At 44.5% G+C, this 16,253-nt stretch overlaps 1 protein-coding gene across 5 annotated transcripts in view; it reads left to right on the top strand.

The window, feature by feature from the left end:
* Positions 1-16,253, top strand: part of MAP3K15 (mitogen-activated protein kinase kinase kinase 15) — a 156,476-nt gene that overhangs the window by 129,679 nt on the left and 10,544 nt on the right. For 4 of the 5 annotated variants that reach the window (XM_074993985.1, XM_074993986.1, XM_074993981.1 and 1 more), the window contains 5 exons: positions 3,442-3,619; positions 5,315-5,489; positions 6,682-6,867; positions 12,613-12,718; positions 15,671-15,884. In XM_074993985.1, the coding sequence (XP_074850086.1) occupies positions 3,442-3,619; positions 5,315-5,489; positions 6,682-6,867; positions 12,613-12,718; positions 15,671-15,884 (859 nt within the window). Of the gene's footprint in view, positions 1-3,441; positions 3,620-5,314; positions 5,490-6,681; positions 6,868-12,612; positions 12,719-15,025; positions 15,180-15,670; positions 15,885-16,253 lie in introns of those variants that run through there. The other variant, XM_074993990.1, reaches the window with a different exon arrangement.

The following is a 16,253-nucleotide window of genomic DNA, read 5'->3' as shown; positions in this document are numbered from 1 at the left end:
GCCTGTCATCCTCATAGCCCTGACGTGGCGTCACCAACGTTAGTTCAGCGTGCCACTGAGCCTTTCAGCAGCTGACCTGCTGCAGGTACTTCTCCAGCCAGATCAGCTGTCCCAGAACCACAGCAATCCATTGCACCCAAACCTGATGGTGTGGCTGCTGCATGGCTAAGTATGGGTTAGTGGCAGTGATCTGCAGCAGACCAACAGGTCTTGCTGGGCAGCAGGAAGCCTTGAACTGGGGCTACCTATGTGGCCAACTGGAAGTGCTTCACATATTGGGCCTTGCGCAAGCACAGTTCGTCCCGAGGCAGCCTCAATGCAGGAAATTCTGAACTGTCTGCTGCAATTTAAGCTCTAGAGCTTTTTGTTGTGTTCAGACAAGGCACGCCTGGCAGCCAGTTTGGCACTCTGCTTCAAGGCAGGTTGACCTTCACCTATTCACTTATGGCACTGTTCCTGAAAGCTCTAGAGCACCTATACTAGCGTATTCAGGACCTGGTCCCGCTGTGAGGCCTGAGTCCGATGTCATTAAAGCTCATGGGTATTTTCAAACCCTTGGCTTCTTGCTCTTTCCTTCTTTCCTGGAAGATCTCCTTGGTCACTAAAGTTTCTGCCCAGTAGATGTCAAAGATCAGGTCACTCACATCGGAGCTGTCTTTTATTGTCTTGTACAGGGACAAACTCCAGCTCCAGCTGCACCTGCACCTGGATTTTCTGCCCAATATTGTTTCCCAGTTGCACACTGGTCAAGACATTTTACTTATGATCCTCTGCTCAAAGCCTCGTGATCAGGCAAGGAGTGTGCAGATGGCATACTCTAGATATCATATGGGCGTGGGCCTGCTCCACTGATAGAATGTGTCCCTTCCATAGGTCAGTGCAGTTGTTCGTAGCTCTCATGGACGGGAAGAAGGGGCTACCCAAAACCAGTCCAGAGAGTCACCTTGGATCATGGCCTGCATCTGCTACTACTATAAACTGGCAAAGGTGCCCCACCAGCACCTGTGACATCTCATTCTACTAGAGCATAGATGTCTTCATTGCCCTTCCGAGTGCAGGTGCCAGTCCAAGAATTTGTCAGGCTGCCACCTGGATCATATATTCGCATCGCACTATGCGCTGACCCAGCCAGCTCGAGGTGACATTGGCTTTCACAGCACAGTGTTGCAAGCTGTGCACGGCTGTGAACTCTGAGCCCACCTCCATTGTTACTCTTCTGAGTCACTTAGAATGGAATCGACGTGAGCGGGCACTCGAAGAAAAATGGTTATCTGCATATTTTACACTCTTGTTCAAGATGTTGCTCATGTCCGTTCTAGTACCAGCCCTGCTGCCTCTCTGTCAGAGATGTCAACAAAGAGGAACTGAGAGGACGTGGGCCAGGAGTGCCTGATATACTGCAGCTAGAGCACAGCACGTTAAGGGGGTGCTACAGTCAGCCCTATAGGTACCGCTAAGCGGAAATCTCTGGCTGCACATGTGGGCTCGTGCACACCTAGCATGGACTGCACATGAGCAATGCATCTTGAAGAACAGTTGTTATGAAATATAGGTGACTTTTTTTTTTCATTGACACCATATTTGATTTACTTTTTACAGGATTTGCTGCAGTTGTCTGAGAGTGGCACTACTAATGATAGTACCTAATGCCAGAGTATCAATATTTTAGCACACAGGGTTGTAATTTTTCAGTTACTGCTGTTTCCATTGAAAATCTGGCCAGTTTGTTAGCAGGATAAATAGTGAGACTGAACTTTGACATGCTGAAGAGCCCCACTACAGCAAGAGAAAACTTCGTGTGCAAAGATCACAGAATGCAAACTTGAAAAGTCCTTTTTTTCCTCAGCTCATCTGTTCTCATCGTCCCACCCACATTGACAAGAAAGGTCTGCATATGCCTTCCTCCCATGTTAGGAACGGATCTATGCCAGGCAATCTTGCTTCCTTGCCTTTCCCTGCAACTGGTGTCTCCTTGTGTAACCAACTTGAGGTGCTCCAGCTCTTCCGAGTAGATCACAGGCAAATTCACACTGTGACGAGTGGAGCTGGGCCTACACTTTAAACACAGGACTGTGAACAGCCACATATTTCCATGTTGTTTTCTTTTGCTGACAATTTAAACTCCCAACTCTTTGAAAATGAGCTGTGTCCTAAGGACCATGCCTGGATTTTAAACCTAATCCTCCCTTCCAAAGTATAAACAGTTTGCAGTGGTGGAGACAAAGGCCATGTCTACACTGTCACAAAACTTCGAAATGGTCATGCAAATCTAACAATGCATGGCCATTTTGAAGATTACTAATGAGGTGCTGAAATGCATATTCAGCACCTCCTTAGCATGCCGCCGGCCGTGGCTCTTCAAAATTGCCGCATTTCGCTCACGTGCGGCTCGTCCACATGGGGGTCCTTTTCGAAAGGACCCTGCCAACTTTGAAATCCCCTTATTCCTAACAGCAGATAGGAATAAGGGGATTTTGAAGTTGATGGGGTCCTTTCGAAGAGGATCCCTGTATGGACGAGCAGCGCAGGAGCGAAATGTGGCAATTTTGAAGAGCCGCGGCCGGTGGCATGCTAATGAGGTGCTGAATATGCATTTCAGGACCTCATTAGTAATCTTCAAAATGGCCATGCATTGTTAGATTTGCATGGCCATTTTGAAGCTTTTTTGCCAGTGTAGATGTAGCTAAAGTCTCAAAAACTTGCACGACCTTTTAGCATCCCAATCTGAAACACCCGCCATTCAGTGTATTTTGGTAAATAGATCTGTAGAGCAATAATGGTCACCTAACTACTCATTTTTTCTCACTTCCACTTCATCGCCGTTGGAATAGCTCCTGTTTTGAAATAGTTATTTTGAAAAGTTAAGACGTGGGATAGTGCTTATTTTGAAATAGCTTTTTGTGTTTAGAAAATTTATTTCAAAATAGCTAAGTGCTATTTTAAAATATATTTCTGTGTGTAGCAGCATTATTTTGGAATAGCTCTTCTGGAACAACTTATTTTGAAATAAAAAAGCAGTCATGCAGCACTTTAAAGACTAACAAAATCATTTATTAGGTGATGAGCTTTTGTGGGACAGATCCACTTCTTCAGATCAGAGCCTTACCAGAACAGAGCTAGAAACAGAAACAGAAATAGAACTGTTGTGTAGATGTAGCCTGAGAGAGCAAATCTTGGTCTGAGTCCAGGGTTATTGAATCCACCTGGTGTTAGTTCTAGCATAGGATCACAATGTAATTTAATTAGATAAAAATTCATCATATGCTCAATGACCAACATCACGGGATTTCCCCTTAGGTATTTTACCACATGTGGGTTTTATGGCATTCAGTATGTTTGAGTTCTGCGGTTTGGTTTTCAAATCACTGCCCTCTCACACAATTGTGTGACATGCTTTATTTAATGATGGGTGTGGTTTGCTTGATTGCTCTCGCTTGTTAGACTATAATCGCAGTACATCCCTCCCACTGCCAGTCCAGGGGGAGCAGGCTGGCAGTAGCAGCAGTGAATATGGCTCTGTGTCACCAGATTCTGATGTACAGCATGACGTGTTCTTTGAAAAGACAAAGCGATCTATTTCAGATATCCCAACGAAGCATCCCATTTCTAATTTACTAAGGTAAAGCTCTCTAATTGCTTCTGACCTAGCCTTCGCAAAGCTAGAGCCGCATCACATTTTACGCAAGGCAATTTGTGCATATAACTAATGGATAGCCAGATGTGTTCAGTAATTAAATCTATTGCTTAACCAGAGTGTCATAACATAGGAACGACAATACTGGGTCAGACCAAAGGTCCATCTAACCTAGTGTCCTGTCTTCCAAGAGTGGCCAGTACCAAGTGCCCCGGTGAGAATGAAAAGAACAGGCAATCATGAAGTGACCCATTCCCTGTTACACATTCCCAGCTTCTGGCAAACAGAGGCTAGGCACATCATTCCTGCCCATCCTAGTTAATAGCCATTGATGGACCATCCCACATGAATTTATCTAGTTCTTTTTTGAACCCTGTTATCGTCTTGGCCTTCACAACATCCTCTGGCAAGGAGTTCCGCAAGTTGTGCATTGTGTGAAGAAATACATCAGTTTGTTTGTTTTAAACATTTTATCTTAGTTCTTGTGTTATGAGAAAATGTAACTAGCACTTCCTATCTACTCTCTCTGCACTAGTCACCACATTATAGACCTTAGTCATATACCCATTGTGCACATACACACATTCATGCTTCTAAATGAACTATCAGACATATCTAACATTCTAACAGCTAGGATTTCTTACAGACTCAAGGTATCGATACACAATTGCCCTCTAACTTATAATACACAACACAGACCCAGCAGCCACTACAAAACAAAGCTTATAAAACAAAATATAATTATATAGAACAAAGCTAAATCTGTAAAACAAAGCTACTGTTACAAAGCTTACAGAATGTTACAGGACTTAAAGCCAGCGATGACTGAAAGTTACAGAACTTACGTCTGCATTGTACTGGACTGAGAAGAGGCTTTATACAACACATACGTGGTCTCTGAGGAGCACAAACTCCTTGGCGGAATCACACATATGCCACTTGCCCACAGGGCAGGTAATCATACATGCTGCATTGGGTGCAGTAAACGGGTTAGGCCACATTTAAACATTTGATTATATTTAATGTATTCATGGCGATTTCCCCCCAAATTTTTCCAAGTATTATCATAGAATACTAGACTCCTAGGACTGGAAGAGACCTCACAAGGTCATGGAATCCAGCCCCCTGCCCAGAGCAGAACCGGCCCTATGATGGATCAAACCTATTATGCAGGTTTATAACAGCAGATAAAGCATGGGGAGTATGGGATCTCCCAAGCCTACTGGAGTCAGAGGCAGTCTTTCTGTTGATTTTGAGCAGGATTTGGTTCAGACCCTTGAACAGTAACTGCAAGTAAACATGAAGAAGCCTTGGAAGAAAATGGTTTCCAGATCAGAAACATGACACCTTCAGATAAATTTGTTGCAACATTTGATTGGAATAATATTCATTGTTATGCTCATTCTATTTTACTTTCACTATTTGTTGTTGGCTGACTTGGATCAGCAAACAGGGCCACGCTATGCCGAAATGAACTGGTGTTGTTCCCTTGACTTCAGTGGAGCTAGATAAAGTATGCCAGATGATGACCTGAAGTGTTTAACGATTGTTCTGAAAATTGCGGTGACAGTAAAATAGTACTGATTATTATGGACTCATCTGTGTACATCTCTCTACCCACTCCTGGCTGTTTTATTTCTAATGCTTAATTATGTGCCTCTTGTCTTATCTCTGGTCTAGTGTTCCTGACGAAAATTCTGCCTCAGAGGACCGGAGTGCTTCTCCTTCCTTTGAGGATAGAGATTCTGGTCTCTTCCTGCTCAGGAAGGACAGTGAACGCCGAGCAATTCTCTATAAAATTCTTAAAGAGGAACAAAATAAAGTTGCCTCAAACTTGCAGGAGTGTCTTGCCCAGGTAATATCATTTTAATGCTGCTTTTTGTGTTCAATGAGGAAAATTAAAAATCTAGACATATGTAGCATTTCTCTTTTTAGTGTTCACAGTAACTCACCCTTCCACAGTCTAGGTTTATACTGTAACCCCTTTTGATGGGCACTAGCTACTAATCACAGCTGACGATCTGATTTTGTATTTCTTCACTGTCTTTTTACTAGAAGAGGTTTCTGTAATGGAGTGCTAAATTAGTATTCTGGTATGTGTGACATTCCTTACGTGAGTGCGTAACAGCTATAGGTGGCAGTGCATTTAAGGATCTTGTAAAGCAGTTTTTCTTCATCTGTGTTCCTGAGAACACTGGTGTTCTGGGAACAACGTGGAGGTCTGCCGCGAGAGTTTGGAAAAATACGTTGATGGTCTATATTTTCTATCATTAAAACCAGATACAGTGTTCTTCACTGCTGTGATACCTGATTAAATGCCTTCATTTTGTTTTTGCTGCATATGTTGCTGGTTTGGGGCTGATTGTTTGTTGTTGTTGTTTTGGTCTGACAATTTTTAATAGGCGCTTCACAAAAAAACAAAAAACAAAAAACTATTGTTTGGTGTTGTGGAGTCTCAAAAAGTTTAAGAAACACTGTTGTAGAGCACTGATCTCTTGTACCACTTTCTGCGATGGCTGCTCTGTAGCCAGTCCATATCTGGTGTCAGACATTGACCTGCTAGTAGCAATCTGACAGCTATAGTGTTCAAGAAGTTTAGGTATATTGTGTCAGAAGTGAGTTCTGTGACTATTACTGGCTCACTGAAACACAAGGGAGGGGTAGGTAGGCAGAATGTAATTATCCAAATTGGAAACTGGCCAGGAAACACGAGGTTATGACCTTACTTGTAGGAGAAGCTCCACAAATGGTATACTTTGTACTGGGGCGTTGTTTCAGTACCAAGGACAGTCATTACAACCGTGGGTTTTGTTTTGATGAATAAAATATGGGAGTAACAGTATATATGATTCTTAAGGTTTGGCAAGGACAGAGAATACAGTCTTAGTAAGGCTTACAAATAGGCTTGTGTGTGGTTGTGTGAGACACTGTAACTTGTTACATTAGCAGTGCTAAACAGTCAGGTTCTTAAATGCAGGGCATTTATTGTTTCCTTCCTTCGTTTTATTGTGAGTCTTGACATAGTGCATTGCAAACCTTTGCTCCAGAATGCTGAAGAACTGCAACTTTCAGTCAACCACATCAAGCAGATAATTGGGATTTTAAGGGACTTCATACGCTGTCCCGAACACAGAGTGATGGCATCCACAATATCCAAGCTAAAAATGGATTTGGACTTTGACAGCACTTCCATCCATCAGATTCACCTGGTGCTGTTTGGATTTCAGGATGCAGTAAGTCCTCCATTTGTCAGCAGAATCTAGAAACAGAGAGAACAGGCATTCCACTCTGATAAACCAAACCCCCATACTTCTCCTCCTACCCCATGGGTTCTCCTGGCTGAGTCCCCTCTGCTTTCCCTGCTCCTGTCTCTGCTCCTTCTTAATGGTTTCCTCTGAACAACCATTCCCTCCCTTAGCTCCTCTGGGGCCTTGTATGTGGTGTGTCAGAGGAGCAGGGGTAGGCGTGTGGGGCAGTGCAAGTGGTGTTTGAGGCTGGTGAGCTGGGAGGTGAGGAGGAGTGTGATGTTGGGGGTGAGGGAGAAGGGTTGTTTGGCTCTTGGGTAGTAGGGAGCCCAGCTGTATGGGCAGCCTGGGGTGAGAAGGAAGCCCAGGGCTTCTGTGCTGAGCCTCCAGTGCTAAATTATCTCTCTGGCATTCTGAGCACTATGCAGAGCCCTTGTTGCATGAAAATCTTAGTGCAGAACCACTTGGGGTCCCAGGCATGAGTGAGCCAAGGTCATGGATGCTTTAAGAGCTTCCCAGCACTATTTCTAGTGTAGGTGATCCCAGCAGCCTTGCATAAAAACTGCATCTCAGCATGTCCCTGATATATCCTTGGTGCCCCCTCCCCTCCATTACAACCCTGCCCATCCCCGCTCTCTGTTTGTTGCCTCATCCCCATTTATACATCGGAACCCTATTAATCTTATTTAACTGGGACTGGGGCCAGAGCAGATCAGAAGTTCAGATAATCCAGTATCAGAGGGGTGGCCGAGTTAGTCTGTATCTTCAAAACCAACAAGAAGTCCTGTGGCATCTTATAGACTAACAGACATTTTGGAGCATAAGCTTTCGCGGGCAAAGACCCACTTTGTCAGATGCATGAGTGGGGGAGTTTCAGAGCAGGGTTTTAAGAGGGAGTCTCAGTCAAGGGATGGGCCAGAGTTGACAAGGTCTGTTCGCTCATGCAGGATGTAGCCCATTGTCAGTTGCTAATGTGGAGGTGTGAACGTCAAGAGCGGAAACTGCTTTTGTAATGGGCCAACCACTTCCAGTCTCTCTTCAATCCTTGGTTAATGGAGTCAAATTTGCAAACGAATTGCAGCTCTGAAGTCTCTCTCTGGAGTTTGTTTTTGACATTTTTTTGTTGTAGGACTGCTACTTTTAAACCTGTTACTGAGTGATCAGGGAGACTGAAGTGCTCTCCCACAGGTTTCTGTACATTACTGATCCTGACGTCTGATTTATGTCCATTTATTCTTTAATGTAGAGATTGTCCAGTTTGGCCATTGTAAATTGCAGTGGTGCATTATTGGCCCATGATGTCATATATTATATTAGTAGATGTGCAGGTGAAAGAGCCCCTGATGGTGTGGTTAGGTCCTGTGATGATATCGTTGGTGTAGGTATGTGAGCAGAGTTGGCAGCAAGGGTTGTTGCAGGGACTGGTTCCAGGTTTAGAGTTACCGTGGTGTGGTCTACTGTTGCTGGTCAGAATTTGTTTAAGGTTGGCAGCCTGTCTGTGGGCAAGGACAGGCCTGCCTCCCAAGGTCTGAGAGAGGGAAGGATCATTGTCCAGGATGGGTTGTAGATCACTGACGATGCTCTGGAGAGGCTTTACCTTAAACTGATACAGACAGACACCATCTTCCTCTCCAAATGCAAACAGATGCACATCATACCAAAAGAACTGAAGGTGAAAAACCCACTGAAATCAACATACTTTCCGGCTTAATGGTGAGAGATTGTGCCACACACTCTCTAAGAAAGTGAGGAGCCACCTGATCAGCATCCTGTACAGCAAACAGGAAAACATCAAAAAAGAGCTCCTAAGTCTGGAGACTCCCATAAAAAAAAAAACACAACCTTCAACACAAACCTCCACATGGCTGGACTTTACTAAAACAAGACAGGAGGTTTACAATACACATTTCTCTTCTCTACAGAAGAAAAAGGGCTGTAAACTGTCTAAACTCCTGTTTTCCACATGGGGCCGCAATAGTGTCACCCTTAACTCACCCAGCAATATTGTAAGTATATCCAGCTACACACTCAGCCCAACAGAAGAGTCTGCCCTTTCTCGAGGACTGTCTTGTTGCTCCACAACCCCCACAAACTTGATACAGTTCTGCAGGGATCTGGAAGCCAACTTTCACTGTCTGCGACTCAAGGAATACTCTGAACAGCACACTGACCCACAGGTACGCTCCCACCTACGGTACAAGAAAAAGAATTCTTCGTGCACTCCCCCTATGGTCAAAATGACAAACTGGCCCTATAGATAGAATGCTTCCATTGACACGCACTGGCAGAAATTGTGGAAAAGCAGCATCGTTTACCTCATAACCTCAGCCGTGCAGAACGCAACGTCATCAGCAGCCTCAGAAACAGCTCTTGACATCGTCATCCAAGAGGCTGACAAAGGTGGTGCTATTGTCATCCTGAATAGGACAGACTACCAAAAGGAGGCTGCCAGGCAACTCTCCAGTACCACATTCTACAAGCCACTGTCCCAGGATCCCACTGAGGAGAACACAAAGAAACTACAGTATCTGCTCAAGATCCTCCCTATAAAAACACAGGAACAGATTTACAAAGACATACCCCTTGAACCCAAACCAGGTTTATTCTATCTATTACTCAAGATCCATAAACCTGGGAATCCCAGACACCCTATCATCTCAGGCATTGGCACCCTCACCACAGCATTGTCTGGATAGGTGGACTCTCTACTCAGACCCTATGCTACCAGCACCCCCAGCTTTCTTCAAGATACCACTGACTTCCTTAGGAAACTGCAATTCATTGGTGACCTTCCTGAGAACACCATCCTAGCCACCATGGATGTAGAGGTCCTTTACACCAATATCCCACATGAAGATGGACTCCAAGCTGTTAGGAACATTGTCCCTGATGAGACCGAGGCATAAATGGTGGCAGAGCTTTGTGACTTTGTCCTCACCCACAACTATTTCAGATTTGAGGACAATGTATACCTTCAAATCAGTGGCACTGCTATGGGCACCTGCATGGCCCCACAGTATGCCAACATTTTTACGTCTGACCTGGAACAATGCTTTCAGTTCTCGTCCCCTAGCACCCATCCTCTACTTGTGCTATATGGATGACATCTTCATCATCTGGACCCATGGAAAAGAGCCTCGTGAAGAGTTCCAAACCGTGACTTTAACAGTTTCCGTCCCACCATCAACCTCAGCCTGGACCAGTCCATGCAAGAGATCCACTTCCTGGACACTACTGTACAGATAAGCGATTGTCACATAAATGCCACCCTATACCAAAAACCCATGTACCAGTATGCTTACCTTACATGCCTCCAGGGCACACTACACAATCCATTGTCTACAGCCAGGCACTAAGATTCAACCGCATTTGCTCCAATCCCTCAAACAGAGACAAACACCTACAAGACCTCTACCAAGCTTTCCTGAAACTACACTACCCACCTAAGGAAGTGAAGAAACAAATTGACAGAGACAGACGTGAACCCAGAAGCCACCTGCTACAAGACAGGCCTCACAAGGAAAACAAGAGAACACCACTGTCCATTACATACAGCCATCACATACAGCCCCCAGCGAAAACCTCTCCAACGCATCATCAGTGATCTACAACACATCCTGGACAATGACCCTCTTCTGTCATAGACCTTGGGAGGCAGGCCTGTCCTCGCCTACAGGCAGCCTGCCAACCTTAAACAAATTCTGACCAGCCACTGTAGACCACAACACAGTCACTCTCAACCTGGAACCAATCCTCGCAACAAACCTCGGTGCCAACTCTGCTCACATATCCACACCAGCGATATTCTCACAGGCCCTAACCACATCAACCACACACTCAGAGGCTCTTTCACCCGCACATCTACAAATATATGTCATCATGTGCCAGCAGTGCCCCACTGCAATTTACATGGGCCAAACTGGACAATCTCTACATTAAAGAAAAAATGGACATAAATCAGACATCAGGAATGGTAACATACAAAAACCTGTGGGAGAACACTTCAGTCTCCCTGGACACTCAGTAACAGGTTTAAAAGTAGCAATCCTACAACAAAATAAAACTTCAAAAATAAACTCCAAAGAGAGACCTCAGAGCTGCAATTCATGTGCAAACTTGACACCATCGCCCAAGGATTGAACAGAGACTGGAAGTGGTTGGCTCATTTCAAAAGCAGTTTCTCTGCTCTTGATGTTCAGACCTCCACATCAACTACTGATAAAGGTCCACATCCTCCCTGACTGAACTGACTTGATTGCTCCGCTCTTGATGACTTCACATGAACTGGGGATAATGGGCCACATATTGGTGTGAACAGACCTGCTCAACTCTGGCCCGCCGCTTGACTGAGACTCCCTCTTTAAACCCTCCTCTGAAACCCCCCACTCATGCATCTGATGAAGCAGGTCTTTGGCCACGAAAGCTTATGCTCCAAGATATCTGTTAGTCTATAAGGTGCCACAGGCCTTCATTTAACACAGAGGATGGGAAGTGGTGAGGCTGCAGCACCATCTGGTGGCCGCAGGAGAAATCAGCCACTTCTGGACCTACGTGCATTGGCTGTTCGGGTAATTGAGAGATGGTTAATGGAAGGTCAGTTTGACTGAACTGCAGATCTCCGTATAGTCCCATCTCTTTTGTTGTGTCATCCCACGATAATCAGATCAGGCTGTGTTGTGGAGGAATGAATGTGGGAACTCTTATAGGGGATTTTGTAAGGACGTCAGATCCTAAAGGCAGCTATATGATCTTTCCTGCCCCAGAGACCACTCCCAGACATGCTACTGCCCTTCGTCTGGGTTTTGTATGCCTTAGTTTTGTTTGTTTACAAAATATCAAAAGGATTATATTTTTGTTAATCTGTGGCAGAAAATATTTCAGAGCAAGGTCCTTCAGCACCTCCATATGCAGAATGTCCGCTGGGTGTCTGTGGGTGCTGGAGCTGCACAGTGACAGTAGCAGCATTGTGCCTGTTATAGTGCACAATTTCCTTGGGACCCCTTTTAAGGTTGGCTAAGCACTCTTAACCACACGACAGAAAATCCTTTGGCTTTTACATTCCATGTAATCATTTTAATTATTTGCATTTAAACAAATGACTGCTTGGTTCCATCATCTCAGTTGGAGGCCCACTCACCAATTTCCCTGTAAAACTAATTCTCACATTCTTCTTATGTACTTGGTATATTCCCTTTCTGTTCTTATTCTTGTCTCGTTCCATCTTCTCTTACTCTTATTCTGTCAAGGCTAAATAAGGTTTTGTCAGGCTCCCTTTATCTGTGAACCTCTCCATTGCATTTATCAGTTTTGTTATTCTAAGCTAAATTGGAGCATCTTCAAGACACTTGTGCATAATTTTAATTTTATTCCATGTGGCTACAAATGCTGAGATAGCTTAGTGGCTGCTGAGAGCACACACAGAATTTTATCAGCAGATGGGAAATTTGGAAGTTGCTATCCATGAGCTGATGAAGTCTAATCTCAACATGTAAGTGGAGAGGGCTGGGCTGACATACAGTTCCAAGACCAGCATCTGATGAAGTGAGTCTATGCTCACGAAAGCTCATGCTCAAAACTTTTCTGGTAGTCTATAAGGTGCCACAGGACCCTTCGTTGCATATACAGTACAGACTCCTATTAATTTACAGGGTGTTATGGGAATACTTAAAAAATAAAATTTTGTCTGTGCTCTGTGTCCTTTGCTGATGCTTTTGCTTACTTCTGTGCTTGTAGGTGAATAAAGTATTAAGGAATCATTTAATTAGGCCTCACTGGATGTTTGCAATGGATAACATAATTCGCCGTGCAGTCCAAGCAGCAGTCACTATTCTTATACCAGGTAAATCAAAGCAAGTTAGTTCTAGTTTCTAAATGAAATACATAAACGATTTCCCTTTCTTTCTATCCAATTGATCTGTCTCATTTCTGAAGTTTGTTAATATGAGGAAAATAGAGGCTTGAGTGATTTCAGCTGGGGGCAGGACGGTGGACAGGGACTACCCATTTTCACGTTACCAATGAAGTGGGCTGTACAGATTGAATTGGATTTACTCATTTGTACTCTGCAGTTTTACAGCTGGGGAGCCTGGTTCTTTTGGAACTAGGCCATACCTTAAACCAAAGGCAAATAGAGGGAAAGGGGCTCAGGGTGCAGCAGTTGTCGCTCTAATTATTTTTGCAGTTTGACAATTTACAAGTTTGATTGTGTCTGTGTGTTTTGCAGTTGAGGTGCACATGCGCTTCATACCCGAGACCAGAAGCCTTTGCGTTATGAACGTCCACTGGTCCATGCCTCTGGTGGTTTTCTCCTAGTGCTCCAAACCAACAGTGTAACGAACAATGTAGATGAGCTAGCTCTCAGGTTCCTTTTTATTACCTGTGATCTGAGACAGGGCTCCTCCAGTGTCCACAACTTTGGGTTCTTTGTTTGAGTGTATATCAGAGAGCTGGAATAACTGGTAGAGTGGAGGTGTGGAGAGCCATCAAATCAAAGTGGGAGCCCTGCATATAATGGAAACAAAGCCACGGGGTGTTGCAGCACCCCCAGCATCCCTAGTTCCAGCATTGACAGTTTACCTAGTAGAAAACGATTTGTTTTTCTACAAATTTCTTCTAGAGTTAATTGGTGTGAGAAACCACTGTTTGGGTGTCACTGGACTTCCCACGCCCATGTTAAGGGTTCCTAATATGCCCAAGATGCCAGGATTCAAGATCTCCAGGACCAACTTCCAGGTCTTTCTGGTCAGCGACAACCACAACACTTACTGTTGCCTCAGGGAAGCTCACATCTCTTCCAAGTGTAATATCTGTCAGCAGACCTGCCGGTGGAGAGGAGGGCAGGTGGGAGAAGGGAGCAACTGCCCCAGACCCTTTATATTGCAGCTGGAGTCCTGTGCAGTGCACTGAGGGCTGGCTAGGATAGGTGCAATGTGCTTAACGGCTGTCTGGGATAACTTAGCCCCAGCCTCAACTCTTCTAGGGGCACAGAGTGCCACCCCCCACATCTTGTCCCAGGGCCAGGCGAGTCTGTCGGCCTCACTGTTTTTGGTCCATCCATCCCTTAGTCAGCCCAGCAAACAAGTTATTTCTGACTTGAAACATTGCTGCTGGGCACTCAAGGAGGCCACTGTCCAATCTTGGCACATCAGACCCCATGTACATTGGGCTGAGGCATTGAGAAGCACTCCTAGACTGTGGCTGTGTCTGCACTGGAGCAGAATTAAGAACGCCAGCAAATAAGCAAACATGAGAGAGTGAACAATTTTACAAGGATATATGTAAGAAATCCCTGTCAAAGTCCCCTGCCATATGGGAGGACAGAGGACAATGATCTTGACCTTTTACCTACAGTGGACAACATCCTTCCAGAATTTTCTGAACTATGTCTCCTTTGTTCTCCTCCCTCTTCTTGGCAGTCTCCTCACAGAGACTTCCTAAATGGATTTTAGCCTGCCTCCTCTTTGCTATGACTTGACAGCAACCCATCCCCCACAACTTGAGAGAGCCCACTTTTCATCTGTAACTTCACTTCAAGTTCCTCTTCTAGAGATATGCAGAGCAGCAACAAACGTGGGGCTCTGTACATACCTTTGACATATATTGCCCTGGTACAAACTTCTACAGAAGACGTATCCTTCAGTCTGTATTGCAGCATGGTTCCTCACTCCCTTCTGCATCCTGCTTGTGAGTCACCTCAAAACGAATACACGTATGGAGCATTGTTCAAAGAAGACAGTCTGGCTAGTTACCTTGCACTGTAACTGGAGTTCTTTGAGATGTGTCCCACTGTCCACCTTTCTTCCCCTCAGCTTCTGACCCTTATTATCTAAAAGTTATTTGTGATAGAGGGGAAACTGAAGAGAGTCCACAGAACCCCATGCCCTTGGTTTGTCACAGGAGAGGATGCATGTATTAGCCAATCAACCATGCTCATGAAAAACCTTCTGGTCTCAGGGACATGGAGTTCATTGCAGCTCAAGTGGAATACAGGTGGGAGCAATGCATCTTGAAGTTGCCAGTTAGTGCACAAAGTAACCAACCAGACTTTTCTGGAATGCTCCTTCCTCTAAAAGCAGCTCCATTTCCCCATTATGTAAAGAGACTCCTGAATATCTACCAGTGTTTCCTCTAATTTTTCCATCCACAGGCAGGATAAATTTTATGTGCATCAAGGTACGCACAGATGTGCGCCCCCAGTGGAAGGACATGTTACCTACTGTGGGTGACTGTAGGTGCTCTGCTAGTCAGCTGGGCAGTACCTGAATCTCTCCTGAGTGGCTGCCTAAGTGCTCAGCTTACAGGTAACACTGGTATCTACCCATCTATCCACACTATTACTTCTGCTACACGGGTGCACCAGTCATTTTATAGGCAAGCGAGAATGTGACTGCCATTACAAACAGGGACCAGTCCACAGATGAGTGCACTAGTCCTCTCATTGGTGTCATTTAATGCTTTTTAGAAATGGTATCACAAAGTCTATAGTCCAGATAATGCAATAAACTGATACGATCTTGTGCCAGTACTTCCCAAGGTTCCATTTCACTCCCCACTACCGGTATTTGCCTTATTTAACACCATATAAAAGTGCACACCATGTAGGAAATGTTAGTGAAAAATCTCATTGCTGCTTTATTGAGCTGGGGCAGCTTTTTCAATTAAGGAGGAACTCTCCACCCATAAGAAGTCCAGAAAAGGTATTGCTTTCTTGTGGTTTTACCACATTCATCGTCTCCAACAAAGCAAGTGTGAATGGTGCTGTACTGATTTTTTTTCCCACTGGTCTGTGCAGAGCTTCGAGCGCACTTTGAGCCAGCTTCAGAGAATGAAGCAGTGGAAAAAGATGCTGATGAAGTGGAAGATGATTACCAGCCAGTGGTGCAAAATGGGAATGAGGAGCCAGTTGTGACATCTGGAGTGAGCACACTCAGTTCTGTGGTGTCACATGAGTCGCAGCAGCACAGTCTTAATCTGCAGCTTGCCGCACTTAAACAAGAGACCAACAGGTAACGTCTCTTGTAGAGCTATGTCTTTTTTCCACATGGTCTTCTGAAAACTTTCAAGAACAAACAACATACTCGAAAAAGAACGTTTATTCCGAGGCATATTTTCATCCAACCATGGTATCCACTAGTCAAAGTAGAATTTGCAGGAGTTCACACAGATAAATTGCTGACAACCTTTTCTGAGACTAAGTGTTTATATTACTTTAATCAAATACTTAAAACACAGTTTAAGATCTTGAAATCCACAGAAAGCAGTACACCAAAAAAATGTTGGGAATCCCACTAAGCTTTGACATGCTTTTTATTTACAAGTAAGTGTTCTCAGAGAAGGGAGCTAAACACTGGATATTAAATAAAAGCACGAGATTT

This window comes from Carettochelys insculpta, chromosome 1 (genome assembly GCF_033958435.1).
Source record: "Carettochelys insculpta isolate YL-2023 chromosome 1, ASM3395843v1, whole genome shotgun sequence".
NCBI classification, from domain to species: domain Eukaryota; kingdom Metazoa; phylum Chordata; order Testudines; family Carettochelyidae; genus Carettochelys; species Carettochelys insculpta.
Note: the sequence above shows the minus strand (reverse complement) of the source record. Positions and strands in the feature narration are given on the sequence as shown.